The 24,125-nt window shown below is 52.2% G+C and overlaps 8 protein-coding genes across 8 annotated transcripts; 4 read left to right on the top strand and 4 right to left on the bottom strand.

Moving 5' to 3' along the window:
- Positions 1 to 417: 417 nt before the first annotated feature.
- Positions 418 to 1,250, top strand: DACRYDRAFT_14144 (uncharacterized protein; the record flags this gene model as incomplete). Its single annotated transcript, XM_040771017.1, has 2 exons — positions 418 to 714; positions 780 to 1,250. The coding sequence occupies 2 exons, from the start codon at positions 418 to 420 to the stop codon at positions 1,248 to 1,250; spliced, it is 768 nt and encodes a 255-aa protein (XP_040631960.1).
- A 2,673-nt stretch (positions 1,251 to 3,923) lies between these two features.
- DACRYDRAFT_114350 (SET domain-containing protein) lies at positions 3,924 to 6,414 on the bottom strand (the record flags this gene model as incomplete). The annotated part of the gene is made up of 8 exons (XM_040769804.1): positions 3,924 to 4,202; positions 4,263 to 4,320; positions 4,373 to 4,525; positions 4,580 to 4,740; positions 4,787 to 4,994; positions 5,045 to 6,036; positions 6,069 to 6,090; positions 6,158 to 6,414. The coding sequence occupies 8 exons, from the start codon at positions 6,412 to 6,414 to the stop codon at positions 4,041 to 4,043; spliced, it is 2,013 nt and encodes a 670-aa protein (XP_040631959.1). The 3' UTR covers positions 3,924 to 4,040.
- Positions 6,415 to 6,496: 82 nt separating this feature from the next.
- DACRYDRAFT_20612 (glycine cleavage system T protein) lies at positions 6,497 to 9,897 on the bottom strand. Its single transcript, XM_040772004.1, has 15 exons — positions 9,760 to 9,897; positions 9,596 to 9,698; positions 9,479 to 9,545; positions 9,137 to 9,429; positions 8,944 to 9,086; positions 8,716 to 8,893; positions 8,511 to 8,666; positions 8,120 to 8,451; positions 7,993 to 8,069; positions 7,582 to 7,943; positions 7,431 to 7,534; positions 7,186 to 7,381; positions 6,968 to 7,131; positions 6,812 to 6,920; positions 6,497 to 6,758 (listed from the first exon to the last, which is right to left on the bottom strand). The coding sequence occupies exons 1-8, from the start codon at positions 9,856 to 9,858 to the stop codon at positions 8,267 to 8,269; spliced, it is 1,224 nt and encodes a 407-aa protein (XP_040631958.1). The 5' UTR covers positions 9,859 to 9,897; the 3' UTR covers positions 6,497 to 6,758; positions 6,812 to 6,920; positions 6,968 to 7,131; positions 7,186 to 7,381; positions 7,431 to 7,534; positions 7,582 to 7,943; positions 7,993 to 8,069; positions 8,120 to 8,266.
- A 723-nt stretch (positions 9,898 to 10,620) lies between these two features.
- On the bottom strand, positions 10,621 to 11,338 carry DACRYDRAFT_20611 (uncharacterized protein). The gene is made up of 2 exons (XM_040772003.1): positions 10,716 to 11,338; positions 10,621 to 10,667 (listed from the first exon to the last, which is right to left on the bottom strand). Exon 1 carries the CDS (start codon positions 11,310 to 11,312, stop codon positions 10,716 to 10,718), a length of 597 nt encoding a protein of 198 aa, XP_040631957.1. The 5' UTR covers positions 11,313 to 11,338; the 3' UTR covers positions 10,621 to 10,667.
- A 1,185-nt stretch (positions 11,339 to 12,523) lies between these two features.
- Positions 12,524 to 14,906, top strand: DACRYDRAFT_20609 (uncharacterized protein). The gene is made up of 8 exons (XM_040772002.1): positions 12,524 to 12,762; positions 12,815 to 12,981; positions 13,049 to 13,399; positions 13,447 to 13,788; positions 13,846 to 13,874; positions 13,924 to 14,170; positions 14,222 to 14,746; positions 14,798 to 14,906. The coding sequence occupies exons 4-6, from the start codon at positions 13,650 to 13,652 to the stop codon at positions 13,999 to 14,001; spliced, it is 246 nt and encodes an 81-aa protein (XP_040631956.1). The 5' UTR covers positions 12,524 to 12,762; positions 12,815 to 12,981; positions 13,049 to 13,399; positions 13,447 to 13,649; the 3' UTR covers positions 14,002 to 14,170; positions 14,222 to 14,746; positions 14,798 to 14,906.
- Positions 14,907 to 17,160: 2,254 nt separating this feature from the next.
- DACRYDRAFT_114347 (uncharacterized protein) lies at positions 17,161 to 20,154 on the top strand (the record flags this gene model as incomplete). Its single annotated transcript, XM_040769803.1, has 5 exons — positions 17,161 to 17,421; positions 17,472 to 17,585; positions 17,642 to 18,050; positions 18,105 to 19,149; positions 19,199 to 20,154. The coding sequence occupies 5 exons, from the start codon at positions 17,161 to 17,163 to the stop codon at positions 19,902 to 19,904; spliced, it is 2,535 nt and encodes an 844-aa protein (XP_040631955.1). The 3' UTR covers positions 19,905 to 20,154.
- A 496-nt stretch (positions 20,155 to 20,650) lies between these two features.
- Positions 20,651 to 22,477, bottom strand: DACRYDRAFT_114346 (uncharacterized protein; the record flags this gene model as incomplete). Its single annotated transcript, XM_040769802.1, has 4 exons — positions 20,651 to 21,448; positions 21,496 to 21,751; positions 21,802 to 22,340; positions 22,391 to 22,477. The coding sequence occupies 4 exons, from the start codon at positions 22,475 to 22,477 to the stop codon at positions 20,651 to 20,653; spliced, it is 1,680 nt and encodes a 559-aa protein (XP_040631954.1).
- A 203-nt stretch (positions 22,478 to 22,680) lies between these two features.
- Positions 22,681 to 23,943, top strand: DACRYDRAFT_20607 (uncharacterized protein). The gene is made up of 4 exons (XM_040772001.1): positions 22,681 to 23,082; positions 23,133 to 23,219; positions 23,277 to 23,667; positions 23,727 to 23,943. Exons 1-4 carry the CDS (start codon positions 23,012 to 23,014, stop codon positions 23,742 to 23,744), a joined length of 567 nt encoding a protein of 188 aa, XP_040631953.1. The 5' UTR covers positions 22,681 to 23,011; the 3' UTR covers positions 23,745 to 23,943.
- Positions 23,944 to 24,125: the final 182 nt, after the last annotated feature.

The raw sequence follows: 24,125 nt of genomic DNA, 5'->3' as shown, positions 1-24,125 counted from the left end.
GGTCTCTTAAGATCATCCACAGGTACCTATACTGTAGATAAGTCTTAGTCATCAGGTCTACTCCACTTCCTTGTTGCCTGCTTAGACTCTTGGCACTCTTAGGTGAGCAGACTTAGTCAGCCTGTGTTGCCCTAACACAGTCCCAGAGGCCTTCACATTGCCCATCGTGGAAGAAGATGCTTGGGAAGATGTCAAGGATGTGGAAGAACTTGATTCTGGGGAAATCAATGGTGATTTACTTGACAAGTACAAGCACCTGAATGAAGTCTTTACAAACGTGTCACTTGCAGAATAGATCAAGAATTTATATACTATCATTTGTGCAGGACATCAAGGAAAGCTATTGGATGTCTCATTTATACCTTGACCAAAAAGCATGATTGAGTACATGGGCATGTCTCAATCAAGGCAGACCTCATGGACCAGGCCAAGCACATGGCCAACATCAAGCGCATGAACAAGGACCTCCTTGATGACTGGAACCATGCTGTTGACAGGGCCAGGGCAACAGGCTCTGCCATTCCCCAGAAGCCCATCTTGCCCTGCACCAAGGTCAAGGAGCACGTGCTCCCCTTGGATGATTGCAAGGTCTTGCTGGATGACAATCCTATTGTTGCATATGCCAAGGCGTACCAGGAGTGGTGTGAGCCACAGAAAGCCCTCCCCAGAATCTTGAGCATGCCCTCTGCCATGGCCAAGAATAAGGGCAAGGCCGTAGCCATGCCCACTGCTTTGACTTCTCATTCCTGTTTGATGACGCCCATGAACATACCCATGAGTCATGGTTTGGCCGAGTGAAAAGCTCTGACTCTTTTGCCCTCTCCCCCTCTCCCTTGGCCATCACCATGACGCCTCGCACCACCGACTCCTTGTCCTTGCCCGTGAACATCATTGATGTGGACAAGATGAGGTGTCTGGTGCATACATCTGCTCATGGACTGGTTATCATGCCTGGCCCCATGAACTCCTTCAAGTGCTTGGTCTTCCTCTGTCCAAGTGATGATGCTGGCTTTGCTATGATGCATGAACTGCCCTACAAGACAAAGCAGACAATGATTGACATGGCAAAGGACTTGGGCAGGGCCTGCTATGATGAGATCGAGTGGGAGCTGCAGATCTTATACAACTTTGACCACCCCAACACTTGGACTGAGAAGATGGAGAACAAGATCTCCTCCATCTACTGGAAGGCCATCTTCCTGGTCATGTGCAAGGATCAGCTCATGGACCGGGCCAACGGCATCTTCTAGCACAAGTACTTCACCCACCACATCCACTACTCCTGCATGGCCCTTGCATGCTCCCGTTCCATTCCTGTCTCCCATCCTTCCTTGTGAGCATGGCCTCCTGCATGCCCATTAGTCTGATTATAGTAGCATGAGCCTGCACATGCTCAAGATTAAGTTCCAATATTGTTTTGTCATGTAGTACAAACCTTGTCATGAGTTCTTATAGCACATGTCAATGAATACAAACCATGTTGATGCATGTGACCAAGCACAAGCATACATGTGTAGTTAAGGAATGTGGCTGACCTTCTTCACCCTCCATGACTTGACCTTGATCCCCTCTCTTGTACTTACTTGCCCTGCTTTCTTCATCTTGAACATCTTTTGCTTGGATTCCTTGGCCCTGCATGAGCATGGTGGCACCAAGCAAGAAGGAGTGGTCACAATGCAAGATCATGCACAATGTAAATTGCATGCAACATGAGAAGGCAAGCGAGATGCTTGATGTTGCTGAGCAAGCATGGGAACAAATGCTTGACAAAATCATCCTGGAGACAGGCATAAACAAGGAAATCTTGAATGGAAACATGAAGGGAAGAAAAGCAGGATATTTCAATACCAAGCATTGAGTGAACTTGTACAATGCAGTGAAGCATGTCCTTGCAGAAGAGGCCCGTTCGAAAGGTACATCCTTTCATCTAGTTACAAGTGCTTGGAATTGCTTCTTGACCTTGTTCCAGGTCAAACCTTTTATTGGGCTCTTGGAGAGAACAAGCCCATCATCAATGCCAAAGTCGAGTTGCTTCGTGCCCACCCCAAAGCTGCCTTGTCCACAGAGCATGCAGTTATGGCCAAGCATGAGAAGGCATGCTGCCAAGTGCATCTACCTGCAAAGGCATGCCTGGCAGATACTGTTCATGTTCAAGACTCTTTGGAGAAGCAGGTGCATCTTCCTGGTTCTTGTTCATGGGCCCATGCTCAAGAGCCACCAGGCAGGTGCCTTCAGTACTTGAACAGGTGGTCATGCCTGTGGATTTGTAGTTCACGGCACCATCAAGGACTATGCCAAGCCCTATTTCTTTGGAGATGACTTGTGCAAGCAGTTTTTTGAAGAAGTAATGGGGTGCCCTGTCTTGCACATTGCCTTGGGCTTGGAAGCATATTGCGCAAGCAGAGGGTCACAAGGTCTGGGTGACTTCTGAGATGGCATGGGATTCAAGCTTATGAACTTGGACATAGGAGCTGCAGACATGGTCAACAACAAGGTAAATGAAGTCAAGGCTCACATTTACTTGGTCTTGACTGAGTCACTTCATGAGTATCTCAGTCTAGTCAAGGGATGATGGTGGAATTAATGCTCATGCAGACAAGATCACCAGCCTCAGCTCCTTGGCCATGTCATACAAGAACTTTGGCTGCAATATTGAGGATTGGCACAACATCATGTTACAAGGTTGGCCATTGCCAACCTTGGTCAACCTGTCATACATCACCATGCTACGCAACCTGCAGAAGGTACAGGATGCACTTGCCAATGGCTCCTGCTTCTTCCATTCCATGACTGAGTCTGATCATGCTTGCTGGGCAGAAGAGCATGCTTGTGAAGGGCCCATGCCCAAGTGGAAGAAGAACAAACACACTGCAGCTGAACTGGAGGAGGTACATGATCATGTACTTGCCCAACCTCTTAACATAGATGGTGCCTCTGCCAAGCATGCAGGCAAGCACAAGAAGCTAACTGCCCAAGCAGCAATGGACCAAGTAGCAGATCATGCACATGCATTGTTGGGTGGGATCTCAGCGCTCCCAACCCACAACTTGCCCTCATGGCTGGTTGAGGGCAGCCATGCCTTTGGTCATGTGCTTGTGTAAATACTTCAACTTGTACATATTTTTAAAAAGTGACACACAATAATACTATGGCATTTGTGGTCATTCCTTGTGTGGAAGTGTGGGGTGTGCCAAAGGTTCATGTTCATCAGCAGACACGTGGGCAAGACCAAGTGCAGTGAGAGACCCTTTGGGTCTTGGACTGTGGTCATGCTGGATTTAAGCTGGATGAGAAAATCAGTCTGTCACATCACAAAAGTGTGGCAGGGGCGAGCATTGCCTCTGCCACATACATGTGGAAGACCCAAAAAGACTCAGGTGCATATAGACCCCTCTTGCATCCCACCAAAAGCCTCTAAGCAGAAGCTGATTTGCTTCCGTGGTGCTCAGAAACACAGAGCCAAGGGACTCAAAGGAAAATAATTTATGCAGCAGTAAATATATGATTGTATTAATATTAGTACCACCAATTCATATGCTGTCATTGATTCCGGGGCTGATCACACGGGTACGCTCGCACAGCCACAAAAAGGAAGCAATTCCGGGGACTTCTAAGTACCTTCGATAATATTAATGGTTACTTATACACCTCTAATGACAGCTATGTAAACATGTTACATTGCGCTTTGGTGATGCTTTGAAGCAGAAAAAAAAGTCACAAATGATGAAACAGATATATATTCAGACTTTTGCACTGCCGCACCTATTTGATTCCGGACCCTCACAAATTATATGTAATATGGAGATTCTCATGGGCAACTAGGCGGCATGTTCAGGGGTCCTCGATGAGCGCCGTCCAAAATCTGAGCGTAATCGAATATCATTCCATACTCACCCGCACTGCTTACTTTCTCTAATCATCATCCAGTAACGTCTAGAATCGTTATAACAATATGTCATCATAGGGTACACTGCTTCTGCCCCTCTCTTCAGGCTGAGGCTCGGACAATCATCAATATCAGCATACCAACACTCGCCCCTTCAGCGCCAGCCCCTGCAGTTCCTCTCTCTGCAATGGCATGATTTACGACCAGGCGGACGACCAATTCTAGGGTCATATTGAGGATAGTAATCAAGCGTCAGCTCGGTTCCGGCGTCGATTGACTTGCTCGTGACAAACACTAGCTTTCCAGGGTGCTCGCTCTATGCAAGGGGATGTGTAAGGTTCCAAAGGACTACAATGAGAAAAGACTTGGGGCTTACCATGTAGGGTGCATCGAATTGCACCGTGTACGTCTCCAGATTGGGTGAGCATGAATGGCTGATGAACTTCGTCAGTCGTGAGGTTTGGTACTTCCAAGTGTCACTCTCACTTGATGAATCGAGTCCAATTTCCACACTCTCGCGCGTCTACTGACCACCCTGAGGTATTAGTATCATCATCCTCCCCTTCATCATGATCCAGGTCGAAAATGTACGATGAATCGGAACTTGCGGCTTCCCTATCCTCAGCAATTGCGCGAGTTCTGAGGAAAGAAATGGCGAATCAGTAAGCTCAGATACCAGTGGACCCCGCTTACATCAATTCACCAGTAAAGATCCCCAGAATGGTGCCACGGGGTAGATCTTTCGGAGTGCGAACACCCCATCCGTAGACGCCAGTGTCAAAAAGCTCAATTACGTGCTGCCGTGGTCGCTGTGAGACAGAGTGGGGGCAAATCTTCTTATCACACTCGCAGAACTTGGAGGGCTCAGGCTCAATCTCGAAGTTTGGCAAACCCACTTACCCTATTGCACTCCAAAACTTTGACGAACTTGTCAATCTTGAATCGCCACCGTCCCTGATTATCGTACGCCAATGATGCGTCCATGTTGCGCTTTCTACGAATACAGCAATCGCCCTCTGGTGGATTTTTGCAGTCGGTGCCATGATGGCAAACTGAGAAGTCGTCTTCCGCAAGATGCTTGGGATCGATGTCGTATGTCGATGCTGAGCTAAAGCAGGCTCATTAGAATCATGTTCGCCGAGGCGAATGAAGGCGTACTATATGTAATCATTCTCCATGTAAACAAAACGCAGCGGGACGTCCGGTATACTCTCCCTGTCACGCACATTCTTTCCGCAGATCACAATCTTGGCAGCCTTCGCTCTCACTGTCTTCTTGTCCCACTCAGGCTGGAGTTCGGCTCTGGGACCCGCTGGACGGAAATGATGGGGTGACATCTCGTGAGACGAGTTCGAGTCCCGTCGGGTTGTCTTCAAAATTGGGACCGCCGAATGTTGGGGCTTTCGGCGGTTGCCCCTGCGGATACCGTCTTCGTCGGGCACGTCAATGTCCATGCCTTCGTCCTCCGCATTATTATTTTGTTCCGAGATGTCCAGGTGATCCTCATCGGAATCGATCGAATCGCCCAACGAAATCACCTCATTTTCAGCCGCAAATGGATCCACCTCGCCAGGCAGACGGGAGGTTCGAAATCGTATAGGAGTATCAGGAACTGCCGCCAATGTGGATTCAGCAGGACGCCTCGCAGTGATATCTTTATACTTGTGTGTGCGAACCGGGTATGGCATGCCTTCGGGAGTGGCAGCTCGCCCCTCAAATTTGGCCTTCGTCCCATTATTCGAGTACACTCGACGTCTTCTGGCACGCGACCCAGTTTGTCGGTTTGCCGCACTCGAAACTGGCCCTGGGGTCCTTGTCGTGCTTGCGCTTGAAGCAGGGGCTTGGTCGACGGCATTCTCATTTGATTGTGGCAAATCAGCCCAGATCTCTTCAGGATCGTAGAAAGGCGCAGTATCCAGTTTCTCCATTAGAGCAGCCTTGTGCTCCCTATTCTCGATGGAGTGCCAAACGCGAGAACAAACTTCAGATAATATGATAGAAGTCGATTTGGCGGCTATGTCGAGCCGATCCCGCCTGTGTTTATTCTCATGATTCATCACAGCCCGCGGCGCAGATTCTCTGAACTGGCTCGAGTTCACCCATGTCGACTGCAGACCGGTCTTTTTGCTCCGCCAATCGTACCAAGTGACCTGAATATTGTATGAGAGGATGACCCAAGTACCAGATCAATACTGTTGACATGCCTGATACCTACATATTCTATATGTCAAATACTTCTTTTGCATCCCGATCCAACAAGACGAAACCTACCACTTATTGCCTTCATTGTCTATGAACTCGCCCATGTTCTCATTGTCGAATTGCCATTCGCGTCCATCGTCTTCTTCGCTCTCAGCATCAGAGTCTTGGCGAACTTCATAGTTCCCATCTGGCATTTCGTCATCATCCACGTCTGGCGTCGACGATAGCTCGCGACGAGAGACGCTTGAATACGACCGTCTGGGAGGAGGACCTGTTGCTTTTGACCGACTGCCAGAGTTGCCGCCAGCAATGAACGGAGGCGCCATTACTCCGTTGCGCGAGATGGGAGATAAAGCCCTTGAGGAGGAAGCAGAATCCTCTTCTTTTATTCGGACGATCATCGGTGCACGACCTTCTCGACTTCTTATATTTCTTCAGTCTTCTGAGTGTGGGATTGATACGGGTGGGGTGCAGGAATTGTTGGCTTGCCGCTCTCTATTGTCCATTATGAACCTTTCTGTGCTTGATATTTCAGCGTTGGCCTTCCTGTCGGCATTGGGCCTGTACCTCTGTTATCGGGCCTTTGCGTGGACGGCAACAAAACCAACCACACAGGATGTGAAATCAGACAAGCCCTCCGGCAGGACCGAGGCGGAGAGGACATTTGGTGGTAACTAGAGCCGTTGACCAATCCCTCTCCAAGCGCTCATGTCATTGGGTTAGAAAGGGCGCCTATTCCATTTGACTTCCCCAAGTTTGAGCCGCTCCTGGATTATGACTTCAACAAGACTCTCCCTATACCGTATCGTCCATTCAAATGGGGAGCTTATCAGTACGCATCTGCATGGTTGATGTTGACAATCGCTCAGTTCGATGAAGTGTAACGATGGGCATCAAGTCGCTTGAATGGCCCGGCTGGCTAGAGCTCGATAATCGATTCGGGGAATGGCATGCTATCAAGGCTGCGCGTGCTCAGAATCGTGGCGAGAAAGTCGTTCGTACGATGCCGCCTCGCCCTGGTGTGCCAGGCGGCGCTGCAGGAGGTATGACTATGCTTTCATGCCATGTTATGATCTTCTGATTTGGCCGATCCGTAGCGAGGGAAGCAATGTATGAGGTCGCAGAGTACATGGCGCGTCGTTATCCGCACATCTATCATGTAGAGCGGCTTCCGTATGAGAAAGGTGACTATGGTTGGTACAAGGAAGGTCAAATCAGCAAGCTCGAGATCATCCCTATTAGGGCCAAGTACGATCTCTCAAAGGATGACCCAATTTGGGTTGTTGGACAGATGTATGTATTAAACAGTTCGACGGGGAAGCTTAGGCTGATATAGCCGCAGAACATCGGACGATATCGTTGTCATGGTCGAAGGCGAAGATGGGTGTTACTATTTCCAGGCTGGTTCTGTCTGTGTTGCCGGATCATGGCGCCCAGACGAGAAGTGTATGTGTCTCGTATGTTTTGACACTCGGACCTAACGATGATTTTAGTCGGCATGCCTCTCGAAGAGATCCATGTCAGCGGTTATGTACCCCAATACGCGTCCCGGCTACATCTATCCATTCACCGCTACTTCCAGCGCCTTCCTGTCGACAAGCTAGTAGTGCGACATAATTACTCGTTCCAACTGGGCGGCAGTCTGGCTTAGGCAGAACGAGGGCTGGGGGACGAAGATGTGACGTGGCGCGGGCTGGATCCGAACGAGCTGGGCGACGGATTTAAGGGTTTCCAGAAGCCTGCACCGGCAAACGGACCAGAAGAGGTGTACTTCAGGAGTGAAAGGCAAGCACTGAGGAGGCTCCCAAGGAGCGGCGCAGCGCTCTTCTGCATCAAGACGATCTTAGAACCTGTTGTGCGTGTCACTTTGCTCTAACGGCGAACGGTTCTCAGAATGTCTTTAGAACAAGCTGGCGCAGGAGCCGGGTATCCCAGGAAGAATGGCATCTGCGATTCGCAGCTGGCCAGATGATGTTGCGCAGTAAGTAATCCAATTGCAGTTTGGATCAGGTGTTGAACCTCTATCAACAGGTACAAGGGCAAGTCCCACTACAAGGACGCAGTTCTCGCTATGCTCGACCGCGCGCACGCCGAGCAAATTGCCCAGGGGGTCATATTCGAGGACGATAAGCCGTCAACGTATCCCTTCTAGGTACAGGTTGACTGTGCCTATGGCGACTAGGCGCCTGGGCTACGGTAGTATTTGGTTGGCACGAACGGCATGGGGGTGATGGTGGCTTTGCGCGTCTTGTTCCGCACTTGGACGAGGACGGAGGTGCCCTTCTTGTGGAAACCGGACTTGACATAACCCATGGCGATGTTCTTGCCCAAGGTTGGGGATGGAATGCCGGATGTGACAACACCTGAATGAATGTAAGAAACGATAGAATCTAGAGCAAAGAAAAGAAAATGTATAACGCACCAATGGGCTCCTGTGTGTCGCTGAAAATCTCAGCGCCCTCCCGCGCTGGCGCATCGTCAATGATTAATCCTACCCGCCGCTTGATGGGTCCATCCTTCAACTGCTCGAGCACCGTACCAGAGCCGATGAACTCGCCCTTCTCGCGCCGGGATTTCGCTGGAGCAGTGCTTAGTGGATGACTGCATACAGAAGGGCAAAGACGCACGGATAACCCAAGCAAGCGCGGCCTCGATGGGAGATATATCCTCATTCAGGTCATGCCCATACAAGCACATGCCTGCCTCCAACCGTAAACTGTCACGGGCACCGAGACCGGTCATCTGTACCGGACCCTGCAGCAGTGTCTCCGTGATGCTGACCGTATGCTCTTTTGGGATAGAAATCTACTTCATGTGAGTGGAGATGATCACTGGCGGGAAAAATATAGACGAACCTCAAAGCCGTCCTCCCCTGTGTAACCGCCACGAGCAACGTGGCATCGGACACCCGCGATGTCGGCATACGTCGATTTGCCGAAGTGTAACTGGGTGAGATCGTACGGTGTGAGCTTCTGCAGGACGGACGGCGCCTCCGGCCCTTGAGACATGTAAGCATTGTAGAGAATTGGCAGGTGTTTCGACTCTTACCTTGCAAGGCAACCAGGCCTTGGTTCTCGAGCACCTCCATCTCGACCTTATCTGCCCTGGATTCATTCCACTGCTCAATCTTCTCCTTGAGCCACGCGAGATCCTCTACCCTTCGACCTGCATTCGTGACAACGTAGTACGTGGTGTCATCGTGCCTGCAGATGACGTTGTCGTCGATAATCCCACCGCGATCGTTGAGGATCACTGAGAGCTGTGACGAGAAATGCGGGAGCGAGGCGAAACCCGAGGGAGTGATCCATTCGAGGAAAGCCGGAGCGCTGGGGCCGCGGATACTGTACTGCAAGATCAGAGCTGTCTAGTAGGTGGGTGCAACTGACACACAAGGATTGTACCATGTGACCGACATCGAAGAGACCGACTGAGTTACGAACATGGTTGTGTGCAGCAACTAGACGCCAGCGTGAGGCAGATGCGCCGGGAAGATAGACTGTAACATACTTTGTCCGACGCTACCATAGCTCAAGGGCATAGAGAACCCGGCAAAAGGCACCATCTTAGCTCCATGCTTGACGTGAAAGTCGTACAGTCCAGTCTCCATCAACTGTGTTTGCAGCGCATCTTCCTTCAGGTCCGTGCATTCCAGTCGCCAGCTTGACACATACCTCCTCCTTGGGTGCGTCGCTCGCCATTCCTCGCCTGCTCATCATCCCCATGCCCTTCCTCGCTGCCCCCGAAGCACGAGAGACGGTTTGCCTGAACATGGTGGAGCTGAGCAAGGAGTGAAACCTGGGCTGGAATTAAGCCCTTTTAGGAATGTGCGACTACCGCCTAGATGGAGGTGGAGGTATAGGGACCAACGCGTTCTTCTCCGTGAATCGCCGTCGCGGTTTCTTCTGTCCATTCTTCGAATTCTCTATGATAATTCAACAATATCTGCATTGATTATTTTACAGCTACCATAGGAGGTACCGTAGCTACTGTATTGGATGAAGTTAATGACTGTTGGCTAGGCTGGACTGCACGGCCATCGGGTCCTCAGGGTGAGGAACACCTTTCGTTGATGTCTCCAGCACACGAACTCAATATGCCAACCTCGGCATGCCAAATTTCGGGCACAAGAGCAACATGATCTCCTCCTTTGGGAGAGACGGATTTTCTGCATCGAGCACATATTTCTTGAAGGCGACCTGAGCAGGAGTCGGCTGCTGATCCTTGCAGTGAGGCCCGCAATTCATTTTGTGGTTCTGCCAGTGAGAAGCCTGACAGTTCGTGCTACAGTAGACAACCTAAACAAGGACATCAGCTGGCAATTCTCTCGCAATATCCAATCACCCACCATTTTGCACTGGCTGCATCTCATCATCTTTGGTTCATCGATGTGTTCTCGTTTGCCGCATCCTGCGTCGCACTTGCGTAACAGTGCTCCTCCAGAAAGCCCCACTTTCAAGTGCGCTGAAAGTTCGAAATCCGACCTCTTATCACCGCTTTCGAAGATGTAGTAATCGACAGCTGAGTTCCACATATCACGTCGCCCTGATTGACAATGGAAGCGAGCCCTTCTTTTGTGTTTCTGAATGAGGACCAAACTCAATATCTGGCACGGCAGAAACAATTACACCTACAATGGAATGCTCTTGATATGACGAACCACAGACAAGAAGCTTGGATCAATGAATCCTTCCTTGCACAAGTCTTCGAGCCGTGCAATGAGCTGACGGCTAATCTGCTTCACTTCCTGACTGTCTTCGCTGAATCGCCTCTCGATCAACACTGGTTTGATAAAGGCGTATCCGTCTTCTTCAACCCAACGCTCCACCCAGTTCCTACTGGCCACAAGCAAGCAACAGTCCTCATATGACATCCCTTTGCCACATGGACACAGGAAATCTAAGGGATATGCGTGGTCTCGAGCTTGATGACAGGCGGCCAGCGTTTTTCCGGAGAAACACGGGCACGACCGAGGAGGCTTTGTTGCTGAACCAGTCCAGTCTCGTTTGGCTATCTGCATCAACTCATCGATTCGCGAGTTTGTTCCAGCGGCTTGAAGCACGATGGACGTAGGATCTGCGCCATGCTTCAGGAGAAGCTTCACCAAATCAGTGTGGCCCCACTCGTAGGCGAGCGAGAGCGGCGTCGCATTGTCCTTCCCTCGAAAATCCACTTGTGCATGCTGCTCGAGAAGGAATCTGGCGATGGCGACAAGACGTTTGTTCATTGAGGCATAGTCAGGGTACAATATCCCCATCATCGTGCTGACCATGGCGTACATGTCGGGCGTGTGCTTTCCTTTCTGGCACAGAAATCGGAAAACCAGGAGCAGTGCAGAGTTCCCGTAGTCGTCGACGATCTCGGTGTCAACGCCGAGCCTGAGCAACTCACAAACCATGAGATAGTCGGTGTTCGAGATGATCGCCACATGGAGGAAAGGCCTCGAGTTTTTCTTGTCAGGAAAGTATACGGTGTCCCGTGTCACTGCACATTCTTTATTGATGGTCGTGGGGCCGCTGTGCTTGATGAACTGAGAGCGCAGCTCGCCTATCTTTGGTTGATATTCTAGCATCGAGGAGAACAATTCTGCGTTGGTGGGGGGTAGGTCAGACTTGAGATACTGTTTAACGAATTCGTTGGTAGATGGGGTTGGCTCATCGTGTGCAAAGTCTGTCAGGGATGGACGTTGTGCAGGGAGGCGAATAGGACGGGCGTGGGCATAGAGTTACCCCGTAAACGACAGCGATCAATTTCTGCCATCCTCCTCGGTCCACTGAACAACCCCTCCTCCGGTGGGGTGTGTCAGGCCGGTATTCCCACGGTTATTTTCGGGCCTCAGAGACCGTTGCGCAGCACTACGGACCCTTAATGCAGACAACGCACCCCAGCAACAAGTCTTGACCCTACCCAGATATTCGGCATGATGACTGCGAGGTTTCCCATGCAACGGGACGACCCGGATATTCGGCATGACGACTGTAGGTTTCCTCTGCAATGGGGTTGACCCACACGGATATTCGGCATGCCAACGCCTGCCTAGGAGAGGTATCCAGAGACCAGATTAGTATAGAGTGCGGTTTTTGGTAGCTAGTATAAGTAGTTTCCAGAAACTCCTGTATCGAGCTTATTCTGCCCCTTTCCGTTAGACTTATACGGATCTGATTATCCCCTTGCTGGATAGGCTGATTTGACTTGACTTAGCGGATTTGACTTGACTTATCATGACTTGACTAGACGGACACCGAGCTCCGATTATTGCATACCGACTTTTGATAGCTCAGCTACAGGCTGACTCCCGCATTTCTACCGACTTTCCCCATCTCTCCCCTCTTTTCCGAGCGAGTTCTCGCACACCACCCATCGGACCGATATTTCGGACACCTCTTGGGTTAGATCACCACATGCTCGGTTCCCATCGGCTTGTGTTTGCTTGTTAGGTGAGATGATGTCTTATTGTGGACAGGATCAACCTCCCTGAAGTGTGGGATGATTCCCCAACCATAGCCCTACTAACCCAAATTGAATCAATTATTACCAAAGCGGGAAGAGTGCCTTATCGGAGTGGCACCACTTTCTTACTGAACAACCACCCATGTCTGTGTTCCCCAGGGACGGACCAGCTCCTCTGACTCATGTAACTGACTCTCACAATAAACAGCTCAGACACCAGAAACAATCTGTGTGCAGCCTCAGTCTTCACTGTAATCTAAAGTATATCGTTTCACTCACAACAGCAGGTTTCAGCATCTTCTCCTCCCTCCCTCTCCCGAAAGTGGCGGAATCGCAAAACGAACTTGAACTACTCTCAGAGATGATACGACGATTGGGTGTCTTCGCTGCTCGAACGGGCGGCCGGGAGCGGTGTTCCTCTCATTCCTGCGTTCTCAGCTTCATAGCTGGGTATGGATTGGTTTTTGGGGCGGAAATGAGTGCGCTACAGCATCGTTTTTGAAAAGCACTCACACCGTTTTTCGCATTGAGCACCATATTTGCTGTCAAAAGATCGAGTGCAAACTGCTCGCGCTTTCATATAGCAGGCTTAGAGCGGCGACAGGTTCCCTCGTACGGTACCGTCTTACACTTTCGCCCCTCTCAGGAAGACAGCACCTGCCCCAAGTGGTAGAGCTTAGAAAAAAAAATCTTGTCGGATGTGAGTCGATGGCTCTTAGCCATTCTCGCCTTCCGCTCTCGTAAGCGTGTTGAAAGGCATGCTGAGCCTGGGTCTTCGAGGAGTAGATGGATGGAGGTTACTGCAGGTGCAGCCGTAACAGTCATCGGCTGGCCATCTACAAAAAATGTCTCAATCGGGAACATCTATCAAGGGTGTCAACGGGCAGAAATGGACGCAAAGGAGCTCGCACACTATCACAGACCCTTCTTCCAGGCACAAAACACGAATGAGACACTGTCGTTTGTCTCACCTGTCGAAGGCAGCGGCCGGTAGTGTACGGCTTCCTGAAGGACGTGATAGTTGAAGTTCCTGTTTGTGAACGAGCGTCCTGCAGACTCAATTGCTGTCGAAAGGCTGACGAGGTGCAAGAAATCAATCCATCGGCACGCAAGAATGGGACAAGCGGATCCTATACCGAAGCCCATCAGAAAATTACCCAAATTGCATGTTCGTCTTTTCCGGTCGTCACAAGGTCGTTCGTCTTATCCTTTGAATATTACTTTCCGCGGTCCCTCTGCATTCCATAGGCAGGCTGTCGCTCTCGCTTGAGTATCCTGTCTGATCCGAACTAGTTTCGGATAAAACAGACCTGTTACTCCCCCTAACCCAGAAGAATTCCTAGCAAACCCGTGAGCACGCTGCTCACGACGCAAGTTCTACAACGCACCCTGGCCAAAGTTGGACCTGCAGTCCGGCTGATGGTCGCGGTGGGCACGTTTCCCCATGGAGTTCGACACTCGCCTGATGGAGTGGAGCGCGAAGCCGATTTTCGAGCTGCTTAACACGTTCCCACCTTGTTAAACAGGTGCCTTTATGGGCATCCAGTGACCAAATATATCCCATCAGAAAATGACGCGAAATCTGGCCCGCTTTCCGCCGGGGATGATACAGTGTGTATCATCAAAAGCAGGGACCTGCTTGCTCATCATCACATCGCATATCGCATCACATCATGTTGCACCCACATCTTCGCGCGCAGCTATGCGCACATACCAGAGAACTGGATCTCCGAGCCACTGAGTCGCACAAAGACCCACGCGTATCCGGCTTGGCGGCGGGGGCCATGTGCTCCACTCAGAGGCTTTCGTCCAACTTTCTGCCAAGCATCGTATCTGCCTCCGTCCGTGTGTGCGAGGCCACGAGAACACCCGTCCGTTGCCACCAACCGTCCTGGAACCTCAATGAAGCACTAGCCAGGTCGTCGACAGGGTGCGGTCTATGGGGTCCTCCGAAATAGGCATGTCGACGAGCCTCGTGTTGCGCACGTAAGAAAATCCGACCAGCGTAATGTCGAGCGTGTAACCCGTGCCAGCCGTGCTTTTTCTGATGCAGCCTAGTCATCGCCCTCGAGACGCATGAAACGCAACGTTTTGCTGGAATGCGGCTAGGGAATATCGGGGAAAGCCCGGGTGAGCCGAGGCTGGCAGAATCCCTGTCGTATAAGCCCCAACGCGGCTGAGTTCATAGGGACACGCTATGCCTTAATGAGCCTGGGTTCGTGGATGATCATGAGATATCCTCGTCGATGGTAAACCACTCACACTCCCGCACCTGGCGGACTTGGCCTTTCAACCCCGGTCGCCCAATATGGCGGGGTGGCCGTCTCTGTAAGTCGGCCGGGCGCTAGTCAGCAGCCACCGCCCGGATTGCAAACCAGCCGCGAGTAATGCCCTAGAGGGCGAGCAAATCAGGGACATCAAAAGAAGTTCGAGCGTGAATCATCCATCAGACCCAGGTTACAGCATATTTTTGCAGTGCTCCGGGTTGTCAACCTGACAGCTTGCGCACAGCTGTAGACTGCAGTGGAGGAAGACTGAGGTCATAAACACAGGTCTTGCTATATATCCATTTTCCGACTGCAGCGCCTATTTCCCAAGGCGTCTATAATGTCTCGAATATCAATGAAAGCATCACTGTTGGAAACCCGGGACACCAACCATATTCTCATAGCGCCTAAAAAGGGTTTTGACCACCAGAAAGCGGGTACTGCCACCGATGTTGACAGACAGGGTAGTGGAACACGTTCCAATTCGGCATAGAAGAAGCGCAGGTTTGCTTAAACGCCCAGCGGCTTTGTACACGTCGGCATCGTTTGTCTCCGCCGGAATGTACACAGCAAACCCGAGACCCGTCCCTTCTTCGGCCCGCGGCACGGTTTTGACCGGGCATTGTCGCCATATCCCGATGCAGAATCTAGTTGTTGCATTCAGTCCTTGAAACGTCGTGAGTTGTGGAGCCGTCACGACCGTCAGCGAAAATTGTAAGGATCGAAAGTCGTTGGCGACTGGACAGTGCGCTGTCGTATCCATCAATCCGATGTGGCTCAGATTAAGACCCGTCCTTCGACACGCGGGAACGCCGTGGGTTCCTGAAGCACTGTGAGCCGGCGGTCAGCTTTTTCACTCCGCTTTTCACCGAATTTATGACCGAGCATTGCTAGAAACCCTATCAATCCTGAGATAGTCGCCCCAGAGATCGGGCCCAAGGGGACCGGGAGGTGGGAGTTGTGGCCTGCAAAGTTGCCTCCCATGTGTGCGTGCCCAGGGTCTACCCCGCTGTGGCATTTGCTTTCTGCTTCCACACAAGCCACGGGGCGTCATCATCGCCCTCCGAACATACGACATTCCTTTGTTATCCGGCGGCGTGCTTGCTGACCAAAGGTTGCCGCAGAGAGCAAAGTTACGTTGTCTTTTGCGCAACTTTTTGGCGGACGGAGCTTGAGGTGCCTGCGTACGCCTTCCCACATTCGTCGGTTGCTGTTCGGTTCCTGGTCGCGCGCTGGCTGGCAGGCCTGGGTCTCCCTTGCGGGGGTGGAACGACACGGTTGTCACCTTCCATACCGCGTCGCAGTTTATTTCTTTGGGTCTGTCCCAAATTGTGCAAGTCACGGAAGGCGACGATGGGAGATCTTGACCCGCTCGGAGGGTTTGTCGCCCCGGTGTGTGGTGTGCATATCAAGTTCTTCGTAGAATACCAAGGCTATGCGCTGTTTTGAAGCTGGACACCAGACAATGGAAAGGACAAGGCTCGCTCAGATTCCCGCCGCACGGGAGGGAAACTGGTGGTGAACTTGCTGGACATCACAGGTCAAGGGTCCGAGATTGTAAACCCAACCGCCAAGCGGTGACCCGGAAGAGAGAGGTCACTGCCCTCCCTCTGGAATGTTACCAGCACAGGTCAGATGTTCGGGGGAGATACAGCCACTGTACGTCCACAAATCCGTTATCGGGCTCCCGGGGGGCCGATAGTGGATAATCAGTTCAAGATTGCGGTCGTTACCAGATCTAGGACAGGCAGGCACACACCGAACAAGCTGTTTGCAAGTTTTTTTTTGTCACAGTTTGATGCAATTGAATATGTTGACGTGCGGTTTTGCTCTGTTCGGAAGGGGCCGAAAGGCTTCCGTTGTCCCCCTTGACTTGTCAGGGGTAAACGGAAAGGATGCCTGGGGTACCGTCCAGGGGCAGGCAGACCCCGAACGTGTGGACCAGCCGGGTGAAGATGCATCTGTTGACGAGAATAATAAGATGGACTCACGTACTCCTTCTCGCGAGGAAGGGTATCATTTGATGATGGCGGCGTATGTCCAAGGGAGGAAACAAGAAGCTGTCAAAGATGTCGTCCGGGATGCCGGCCAGGTTGCACCCTTATGCCTTCGCGTTCGCCAGAGTCACCAGTCGGGAGTTGGACATCGGGACCCATGCATCTCTCCATTCTCTGTCCTCATTGCCTTCTCCCTCCAGATCGGGCAATCCCCTCAGGGCCACACGCCCCTCCTCACCCGGGAGTCTATATATCCTAAGTAACGTCTTGATTACCTCCCCCCCCTCGTCCCTCTTGTGCACCGTGACATCTATCCCCCGGACATCCCCCTCCCTCCTCCTCCTCCCCATCATCGAATACCATGTCCCGCCCGAGATTGCTACGTAAAGCCAACGTCGCCGCAACCGCCAAGATGCATGCTCTCGCCGCGCAGGGTGCACTCGATGACTCGGATGCACCGTCCCCTACATCCTCCGTCATTTCCCTCAGCTCTCCAGCACGCAAAACCCGGTCATCCAACGCGACCAAGAAGTCGAAGAAGGCCGCCACTGGTACACGTACGAAACGAAACGATACAGGCCGCTCCAAAACTGGATGCTGGACGTGCCGCGTCCGCAGAAAGGTACATATATGCGCATGATTAAAGCAAGTTGTGTATTAACTTGCGCACAGAAATGCGGAGGACATTCAACGGACGATCCTGATTCGGAATGCATCGATTGCGTGCGACTTCACATCCAGTGCCTGGGTTGGGGAGACAAGCGTCCCGCGTGGCTGAGGCAACCTGTAAGTTTGTGCCCCACGCGTTCGTCAGGACCCTTCTTCTCACTCCCATACCACAGGGGGCCAGTGTCCTCGAGCGTAAGAAGATAAAGCAAGACCTCCTTACTCGAGGCAGAGTCAAAGGTCAAAAGAGGGAAGAAGAAGATATAAAGCCCAAGATCGACCGACGCACTGCCTCGCCGCCCGTCCTTGTTTCCCCTCCCAAGCTCGCGCTCAACGACGAGGAGTTCGAGCTTGTCTCGGACGACGAAGAAAGCGACGACCTGGGCTTCATGAATGAACCCTCCAGCACTCCTGCCAGCACTCAGCACTCCGAAAGGGACAGTTCTCCTTTCGACGACGACCTCCCCGACTTCGACGAGCCTGCGGAAGAAGCCCCGATGCCTGTCCTGGTGAAAGACGACGTGGCCGCAAATAACGACCTCACATTCCGTGGCCCGGAGGAAGAAACACTGCCTATTGAATTTTGTATGCGCATATATTTACCTGTGCGGAAAAAAAAATGACCTCTCTTTTTCTCAGCGCAGCCCGGTTGGGGAACCTCGTGGGACATTCAACGCGACTTTACTGGCATGTATCCGGGGCTTGGAATTCATTATCCCAACATGTACCCCAGCATTCCCCTGGACCACATTCAGCCCTCAGCCCAGTTAGATCTGATAACATCTGAAGAGTTTGACCCTTCAGTGTTCAATGACATGTCATTGGATCTCAGCGGCTGGGCTCCGGACATGCAATTCGACCAGGAGCTGTCTTCGGACCAGTCGAGCCCTATCGGACCAATGCAAGATGCTTTCGTCAACCTGCATACCATGGATGGCCCACTTTCTCCTGGGACAGCGTCCACGCCCGACACCTACGTTATGCCAGAGGTTATCACTCCGGCCAGCACTTGTGCTCCTCTCTCGCCCTACTACGACTTCAACCCACCGATGCCGCTTCCGATCACGCCTGTCTCACCTGTCAACCAGGTTTCTCAGTTCAGCCCCCAGGAGGTCCAGTGTTTTCGGTACTATTTGACCCGGGTCCTCCCCCTTCAGCACGTCCTCAGTTCTGACCAACACAAGCAGGAAGTGGTGCGCGAGCTCGTCCAGCGCTTTCCCCGCTCTTCAACAACGATGCTCTGCCTCGCGTTGGTGCATCAGCTGCATCAACTGAACAAGGACAAGACTGTTCCGGTATCTACGCGCGAGCAAATCTTGCACCAACGCAATGTATACTGGTATGCAGCGAAAGAGCAGCTGTTCTCTTCCCCTCAGCTCACCCTCGAGCGGGCTGTTCTCGCGGTCCACATGCTGGATTGCTCACTGTTCACCGCTTGTCAGCCGAACATCGAATACTTCCGCTACCGCTCCATCCTCCGCGCGTTCTGCCTACAGATCAACGTCGACGGCAATGCCCACTCCCTTGTTGCATTGATGGCGCGGGACCGGATCATGGACTACGTTGTCAAGTCGGCATTCTGGATGGATGTCGTCGGTGCCATTTCGAAGAAATCGAGACCAATGTATCTTGATTATTTCCAGGCTCTGTCTAAAGGTCCCAGGCACCAGATGCCCTTTGACATGTGCGTACCCATTGCCATTGTCCGCTAACTCGCACTAATCCACGTCTAGGAGTGAGATGGTCGGCTGCGACACCGAGATCATGTTCGCTTTCGCCGAAATCGCCGAGCTCGAGGTGCGCAAGATGAAGCACCACGCTTCCATGAGCTTGCAAACGCTTTGCCGTGATGCCTCCCGCATCGAGGCCCAGATCAAGCCGGGCCGGTACACAGTTGTGCCCAGCGTTCCCTTGCTCTTCCCCCATCCAGCTCACGAGACGCACAATCCCTTCTCAGCTGGGTACCCCATCCCTCCCACCGGTATAATCCAGACACCACTGCAGCAGTACATGGCCCAGACAATGGAATCCAAGGACACCCAGCTTCGTCGCCTCGTCTCCGACGCCTTCCGTGGAGCCGCTTCTGCCTATCTCTGGGCGGTCGTCAACGGCTGGCGCCCACGCGTGGATGAGATCCGGACAGCCGTCGCAGAGACTATCAATGCTCTGCGCGACATCTCCAGTACGCATGAGCATCCTGTTGACCGCGCACTCGTCTTGCCGTTCTTCATGGCGGGTGTGCTCACCGAGGACCCATCACAACAAGATTTCATTCGTGGGAGGATGAACAACGTCCTGGACCGCGAATGCGGCACGTTCACCAAGCTGCTTGAAGTTCTGGAAGAGGTCTGGCACCGCCGGTCGCAATGCCGTGGCCACGAAGTATGCTTCAGAGAAGTGATGAGGGACATCAACACCGAGTGTATCATGCTTGCTTAGGAGGAGCACGGAAGTGGAGTGGATGGCGGGAAGGAAGGTCCATTGGTTGGGGCATTGTATCCTGTTATGTCTCTGTTTTCTTGTTTTGGGTCTCGTGTTTTCATCTGTCGGTTTCCAGATCTTGGCTTCACTCTATCCTACATTTCGAATGCGCAATTGGTACGTCATTTTTCTACAACCCACAAAAACATATTCCTGTTCATACGTTACCCTTCTTCGTGATTTTTCTTCTTGTCACTGTACGGACTTATAGCACCAAAGTGCATCCCATGAACCCATTAGGCACAGGTGACCCAAGTGATTGTTAGTTATAGTAGTTAAGTAGTAACAAACTACGTCTCAGGCACAATGCAAAGTCTTGTTAATGTCAATCGCGGTGATTTCATTGGTCCACCTTCCCTCATGATGAACTGTGCAAGGATACTGGGTGCCGGCCTTAGGCGCCGGGACCGCAGCCCTTTGGCATCTTAGCGCCAGGCACGACAAGCTGGGTGATCTCCCCGTTCTTGACCCTTCTGCCGCAGCCGTGCGCTCTCCAAGTCATCGGTCATCGGGCGCCGGCGCCTTCGGGGCTAGCATGTCACCTCAAGCTCCGATGTGGCTCTTCTGGCTGGACCGGCAGACGCCCAGAATTACGTATAGGAGATCAGCGAGCGCAGGTGGTCCTCGAGACAGAAGATTCGGTCAGGGTCAGGGGACGGTCTGGGTCTTATCACCCCGTTGTACAAGAAAGAAACGTGTCAAGATTAGGTGTCAGTCTCGGAAAACCCAAATCCAAACACCCAAATATCCCCCCGGCCCTGCCCGACAGCCACGCGCCCCGAAACCTCGCAGATGCTCAGCCCCTCAGAGGGATAGGAACGGCGCAGGGGTGTGTGGTACAGCAGCTCCTTGAACGAGCGATTGAGGTTGTGCGAATCTACTTGTTCTTCTTCAGACTCGGGGGAGCAAATGGAGTCCCAAGCACTAGCAATCGACGAGGAAACCCACATCCGTAGCCCGTCTTCGGTATACAGGAGTTTCAGTCCACCCGAACGAGCGGTGCAGAAGGGCCGCTCGCCGTACTGGTAATGGACGAGGTCCATTGGGAGCTCGTCTTCCAGTACCGGCGGAAAGAGGTAGGGTGCTTGGGCTGAAGCTGGATCGGCCGAAATCGATGAGCCCGTTTCTCGGGTTCCAGCATGGGGAGCTGAGCGGGTGATGAAGGACTCTCGCAGACGGAGCCGGAAATGGTGAATTGAACCCATCTCCTCGTCCTCCAGCATCAAACTCAAGGGTTGCAGGTTCTTGATGCTGTGTCCTCCGTCATGCGAGCTGTAGGGGGAGGACCATCTTGCCCGATCGACTCTGAACGGAAGATGCCACACCTCGCCCTGGTTCCCCGCACGTCCTTGTGGTAGGTTTGATGCTGTAGCATGTGGACCTCCGGTGACCAGGGAGCTGTCGGGAAGGGGAAGCAACTGCAAACTTGTAGGCTTTAGGACGAGAACATGGTTCGGAAGGAGGAGCAGGGAGAGTATCTGCTCGCGGGACCACCCTTGCGCCTGAGTTCCATAAGCAACAGATCGAGGACACAGAGCAAGGTACGCACCACATTAGTCGCGGGCGAGGGACACCAAGTTGAGATGACTCTGTCTTCACACGTATCCCAATTGAATACTCTCAAGAGGCCGTTAGAGTCGTCCACAACTGCCATGCGTTCATTCAGAGAGATAGCCAGGCTCCGTCGTGTTGAAAGAGCATTGACAGAATGAAAGACCTCGAAATCTCTACGACTACCCCAGTTAGAAACACTGGAACTGAGTCCAGATTCGGAAAGTGAGACACGCAGGAAATCAGTCGAGGTTCTGCACAGTATCAGATTCTGGGAGAACGTGTGCACGAGTGGGATGACAACCTCTCGCCACGCCAGCTGATAATCACCCGGAGCTCGTCTTCCTGTAGCCAGCTCTCAAACGTGCAGAAATCACCGACACCGCCTGCTCTTGTGAACACTGAAAACTTCTGTGCTTTCTTGAATACTCGCATCGGTTGTTTCGCCCTCCTTTTGGGATTCTGTCCCTCAGGGAACCGACCTGTCGCGCCGCCCACCCGCTCTTTGCGAGGAAGCAAGTCATACAACACCACTTGACGCTCATTGACCAGAGCAAGCATCCAACGCCCTTCTCCCAGGAGCTGAATCTTTTCCACCGAACGCGCACCTCTGATAAGCCAGCATTCGGTCGGCACCGGCTCGTCGGATCCCCAGTTACGCGCTAGACGCACCGCGTTGATGCAAGACTGCTCGTACTGGCGACGAAGGGTGTGCATGGAATCGGGTATGTCGGAGGAGATAAAAGAGGGTGCTCGGGCGAGGGGAAGGAGACGTGACAGCTGGGAGTAGATGCTTCGCCATAGGGACAGAGAGCAGGACAAGTCGCAAAGATACTTGGATGTCTGGACTAACAATGAGCGTTAATAACCTTGTATATATGGCCATGACGTACCCGACGAACACAAAGCACATCCTGCACGTTGAGGTGGTTGAAGATGAGGAGGAGAACGTCCTCTGGCAGCTGGTCAAGGGATGCCATTCAACTGTGTGGGACATGACGACGACCCTGACGAATCACTTCTCCTCATATGACCATCACGTGCATCTCCATTCCATTCATTGCGGGATTTATGCAGTCCTTACAAGGTGACGTAGAATGTGCAGAGAGGCCCTTATGACACCTGCTCCATAACATGAGGCAGGGCGTGAGCAGGTGATGGTTATCCTCCCTCCTTCCTCATTGGCGAGGGCATTTCCGGTCCTGCATCGTGCAGAGGAAGAGGCACACCGCCATATTGCTTGTCGACGGCGGGAATCCTCTTGAACCTTCCACAAGGGATCGAAGGATCATCGGTGCCCTCAATCACTAGCGCAAGCCAGCAGGCAGTCGGCGCGCGTTGGGGGGGATCAACACGAGGCAGCTTGCTTGTGATGCTAAATTTTGCTCAGTTACGAGGGATAAGAAGTCTTGTTCTATTCGCGAGCCCCGTCCGGCCTGATCGGACTACCTTACAGTCTCTCTTGACGACCTCGAAGACCATACGACCTTGACACCAGTACGATACAAGCAAGGATGGCTTTTTTTCATCCTCGTCACGCCTACAATGCCTCATGGCTTCTTCTCATTGTCGCGTTCATATTCCTGTACGTCCTTCTCAAGACCTGTTGTGTCAGATACTAACCCCAGGGTACAGGCTGCTATGCTCAATCTCGGTCCCTGTGGTACATTCGCTCTACTTCATGAGCAGTGACATCTCCGGCGGTTCCCGATATGGGATGTGGTACGTTCTCCTCCCCTTCCATCTTCATCATTTCTAATCATTGCTCATCCTCCACAGGGGCTGGTGTGATTATGATCTTGGCTACTGCTGGGGAAACTACCTCTACTGGGGGTTCGACCCCTTCTTCGTCGTGTGGATGACAAGAGTCCTCGTTTTCTACCCCATCTCCTGCATTCTCACCTTCCTCACCATCCTCGCCCTGATCCCCGCCTCTGCCCGTTCTGAAGGTCACGAGCCCAGACCCCTTGCGATCTATCCCGCCCTCGCAGGCCTCACATGCTTGTGCACGATCGTCGCATGGTGCTTTAGCATGGCGATGTTTGCGATCGCACGGGACAGACTGAGGGCGGATGGGTTTTCGGCGGACTTTGGCGCATGCATGTGGCTGGGGTTGATTGCTATGCTTTGCATGATCGTAGTCTCTTGGTTGGGGTTATGGTCTGGGAGGGTGAGAGCGTTTCCATTCTAGCCCTAGCCAACTACTCGGATGTGCTAAATTGGTTGCAGGCGAAGACTACCTACTGAGCCGGTTGGGACAACCTAAGGACGTATTCCAACACCGGCGGTTCTTGACGCGTACTGTTTCTCATGATCATACAGCTAGGCTCAAGACTCCATATCACCTGTTTTCCGAGTACATTTGCTCATACCACATACGCAACGCTGTTTAGACACGTTGTCGGACTGTACCCTTATGCAGAAATTTGCAATATTCAACGTTTTGTGCTGTGAAGAACGCAGATGATGAATGCCTCCCTGCCACACAAGGACCATTGAATTTCGACTGAGCGACATGTGATCTTTGTTTTCATATTTGCCTGACATTATGTCTTAGATTGCTGTGGTCTCGGCGCGGACAACTCACGAGGCCGCGACCATGTTGACCATCCATCCCCAGTAGGTAGA

Source organism: Dacryopinax primogenitus (assembly GCF_000292625.1).
Source record: "Dacryopinax primogenitus strain DJM-731 SS1 chromosome Unknown DACRYscaffold_3, whole genome shotgun sequence".
Lineage (NCBI taxonomy): Eukaryota > Fungi > Basidiomycota > Dacrymycetes > Dacrymycetales > Dacrymycetaceae > Dacryopinax > Dacryopinax primogenitus.
Note: the sequence above shows the minus strand (reverse complement) of the source record. Positions and strands in the feature narration are given on the sequence as shown.

What these genes read in the sequence shown, in the direction of transcription:
- DACRYDRAFT_20612 (XM_040772004.1), bottom strand. Translation starts at nt 9,858, where the DNA reads ATGTTCAGGCAAACCGTCTCTCGTGCTTCGGGGGCAGCGAGGAAGGGC. An exon ending in GGTCACATGGTACAATCCTT is followed by an intron (nt 9,430 to 9,478) that starts GTGTGTCAGTTG and finishes CTTGCAGTACAG; the next exon opens with TATCCGCGGCCCCAGCGCTC. An exon ending in CAGGGGAGGACGGCTTTGAG is followed by an intron (nt 8,894 to 8,943) that starts GTTCGTCTATAT and finishes CACATGAAGTAG; the next exon opens with ATTTCTATCCCAAAAGAGCA.
- DACRYDRAFT_20611 (XM_040772003.1), bottom strand. Translation starts at nt 11,312, where the DNA reads ATGAACAAACGTCTTGTCGCCATCGCCAGATTCCTTCTCGAGCAGCAT.
- DACRYDRAFT_20609 (XM_040772002.1), top strand. Translation starts at nt 13,650, where the DNA reads ATGGGACAAGCGGATCCTATACCGAAGCCCATCAGAAAATTACCCAAA. An exon ending in CTCTGCATTCCATAGGCAGG is followed by an intron (nt 13,789 to 13,845) that starts CTGTCGCTCTCG and finishes GATAAAACAGAC; the next exon opens with CTGTTACTCCCCCTAACCCA. An exon ending in CCCCTAACCCAGAAGAATTC is followed by an intron (nt 13,875 to 13,923) that starts CTAGCAAACCCG and finishes TCTACAACGCAC; the next exon opens with CCTGGCCAAAGTTGGACCTG.
- DACRYDRAFT_20607 (XM_040772001.1), top strand. Translation starts at nt 23,012, where the DNA reads ATGGCTTTTTTTCATCCTCGTCACGCCTACAATGCCTCATGGCTTCTT. An exon ending in ATTGTCGCGTTCATATTCCT is followed by an intron (nt 23,083 to 23,132) that starts GTACGTCCTTCT and finishes CCCAGGGTACAG; the next exon opens with GCTGCTATGCTCAATCTCGG. An exon ending in GGTTCCCGATATGGGATGTG is followed by an intron (nt 23,220 to 23,276) that starts GTACGTTCTCCT and finishes CATCCTCCACAG; the next exon opens with GGGCTGGTGTGATTATGATC.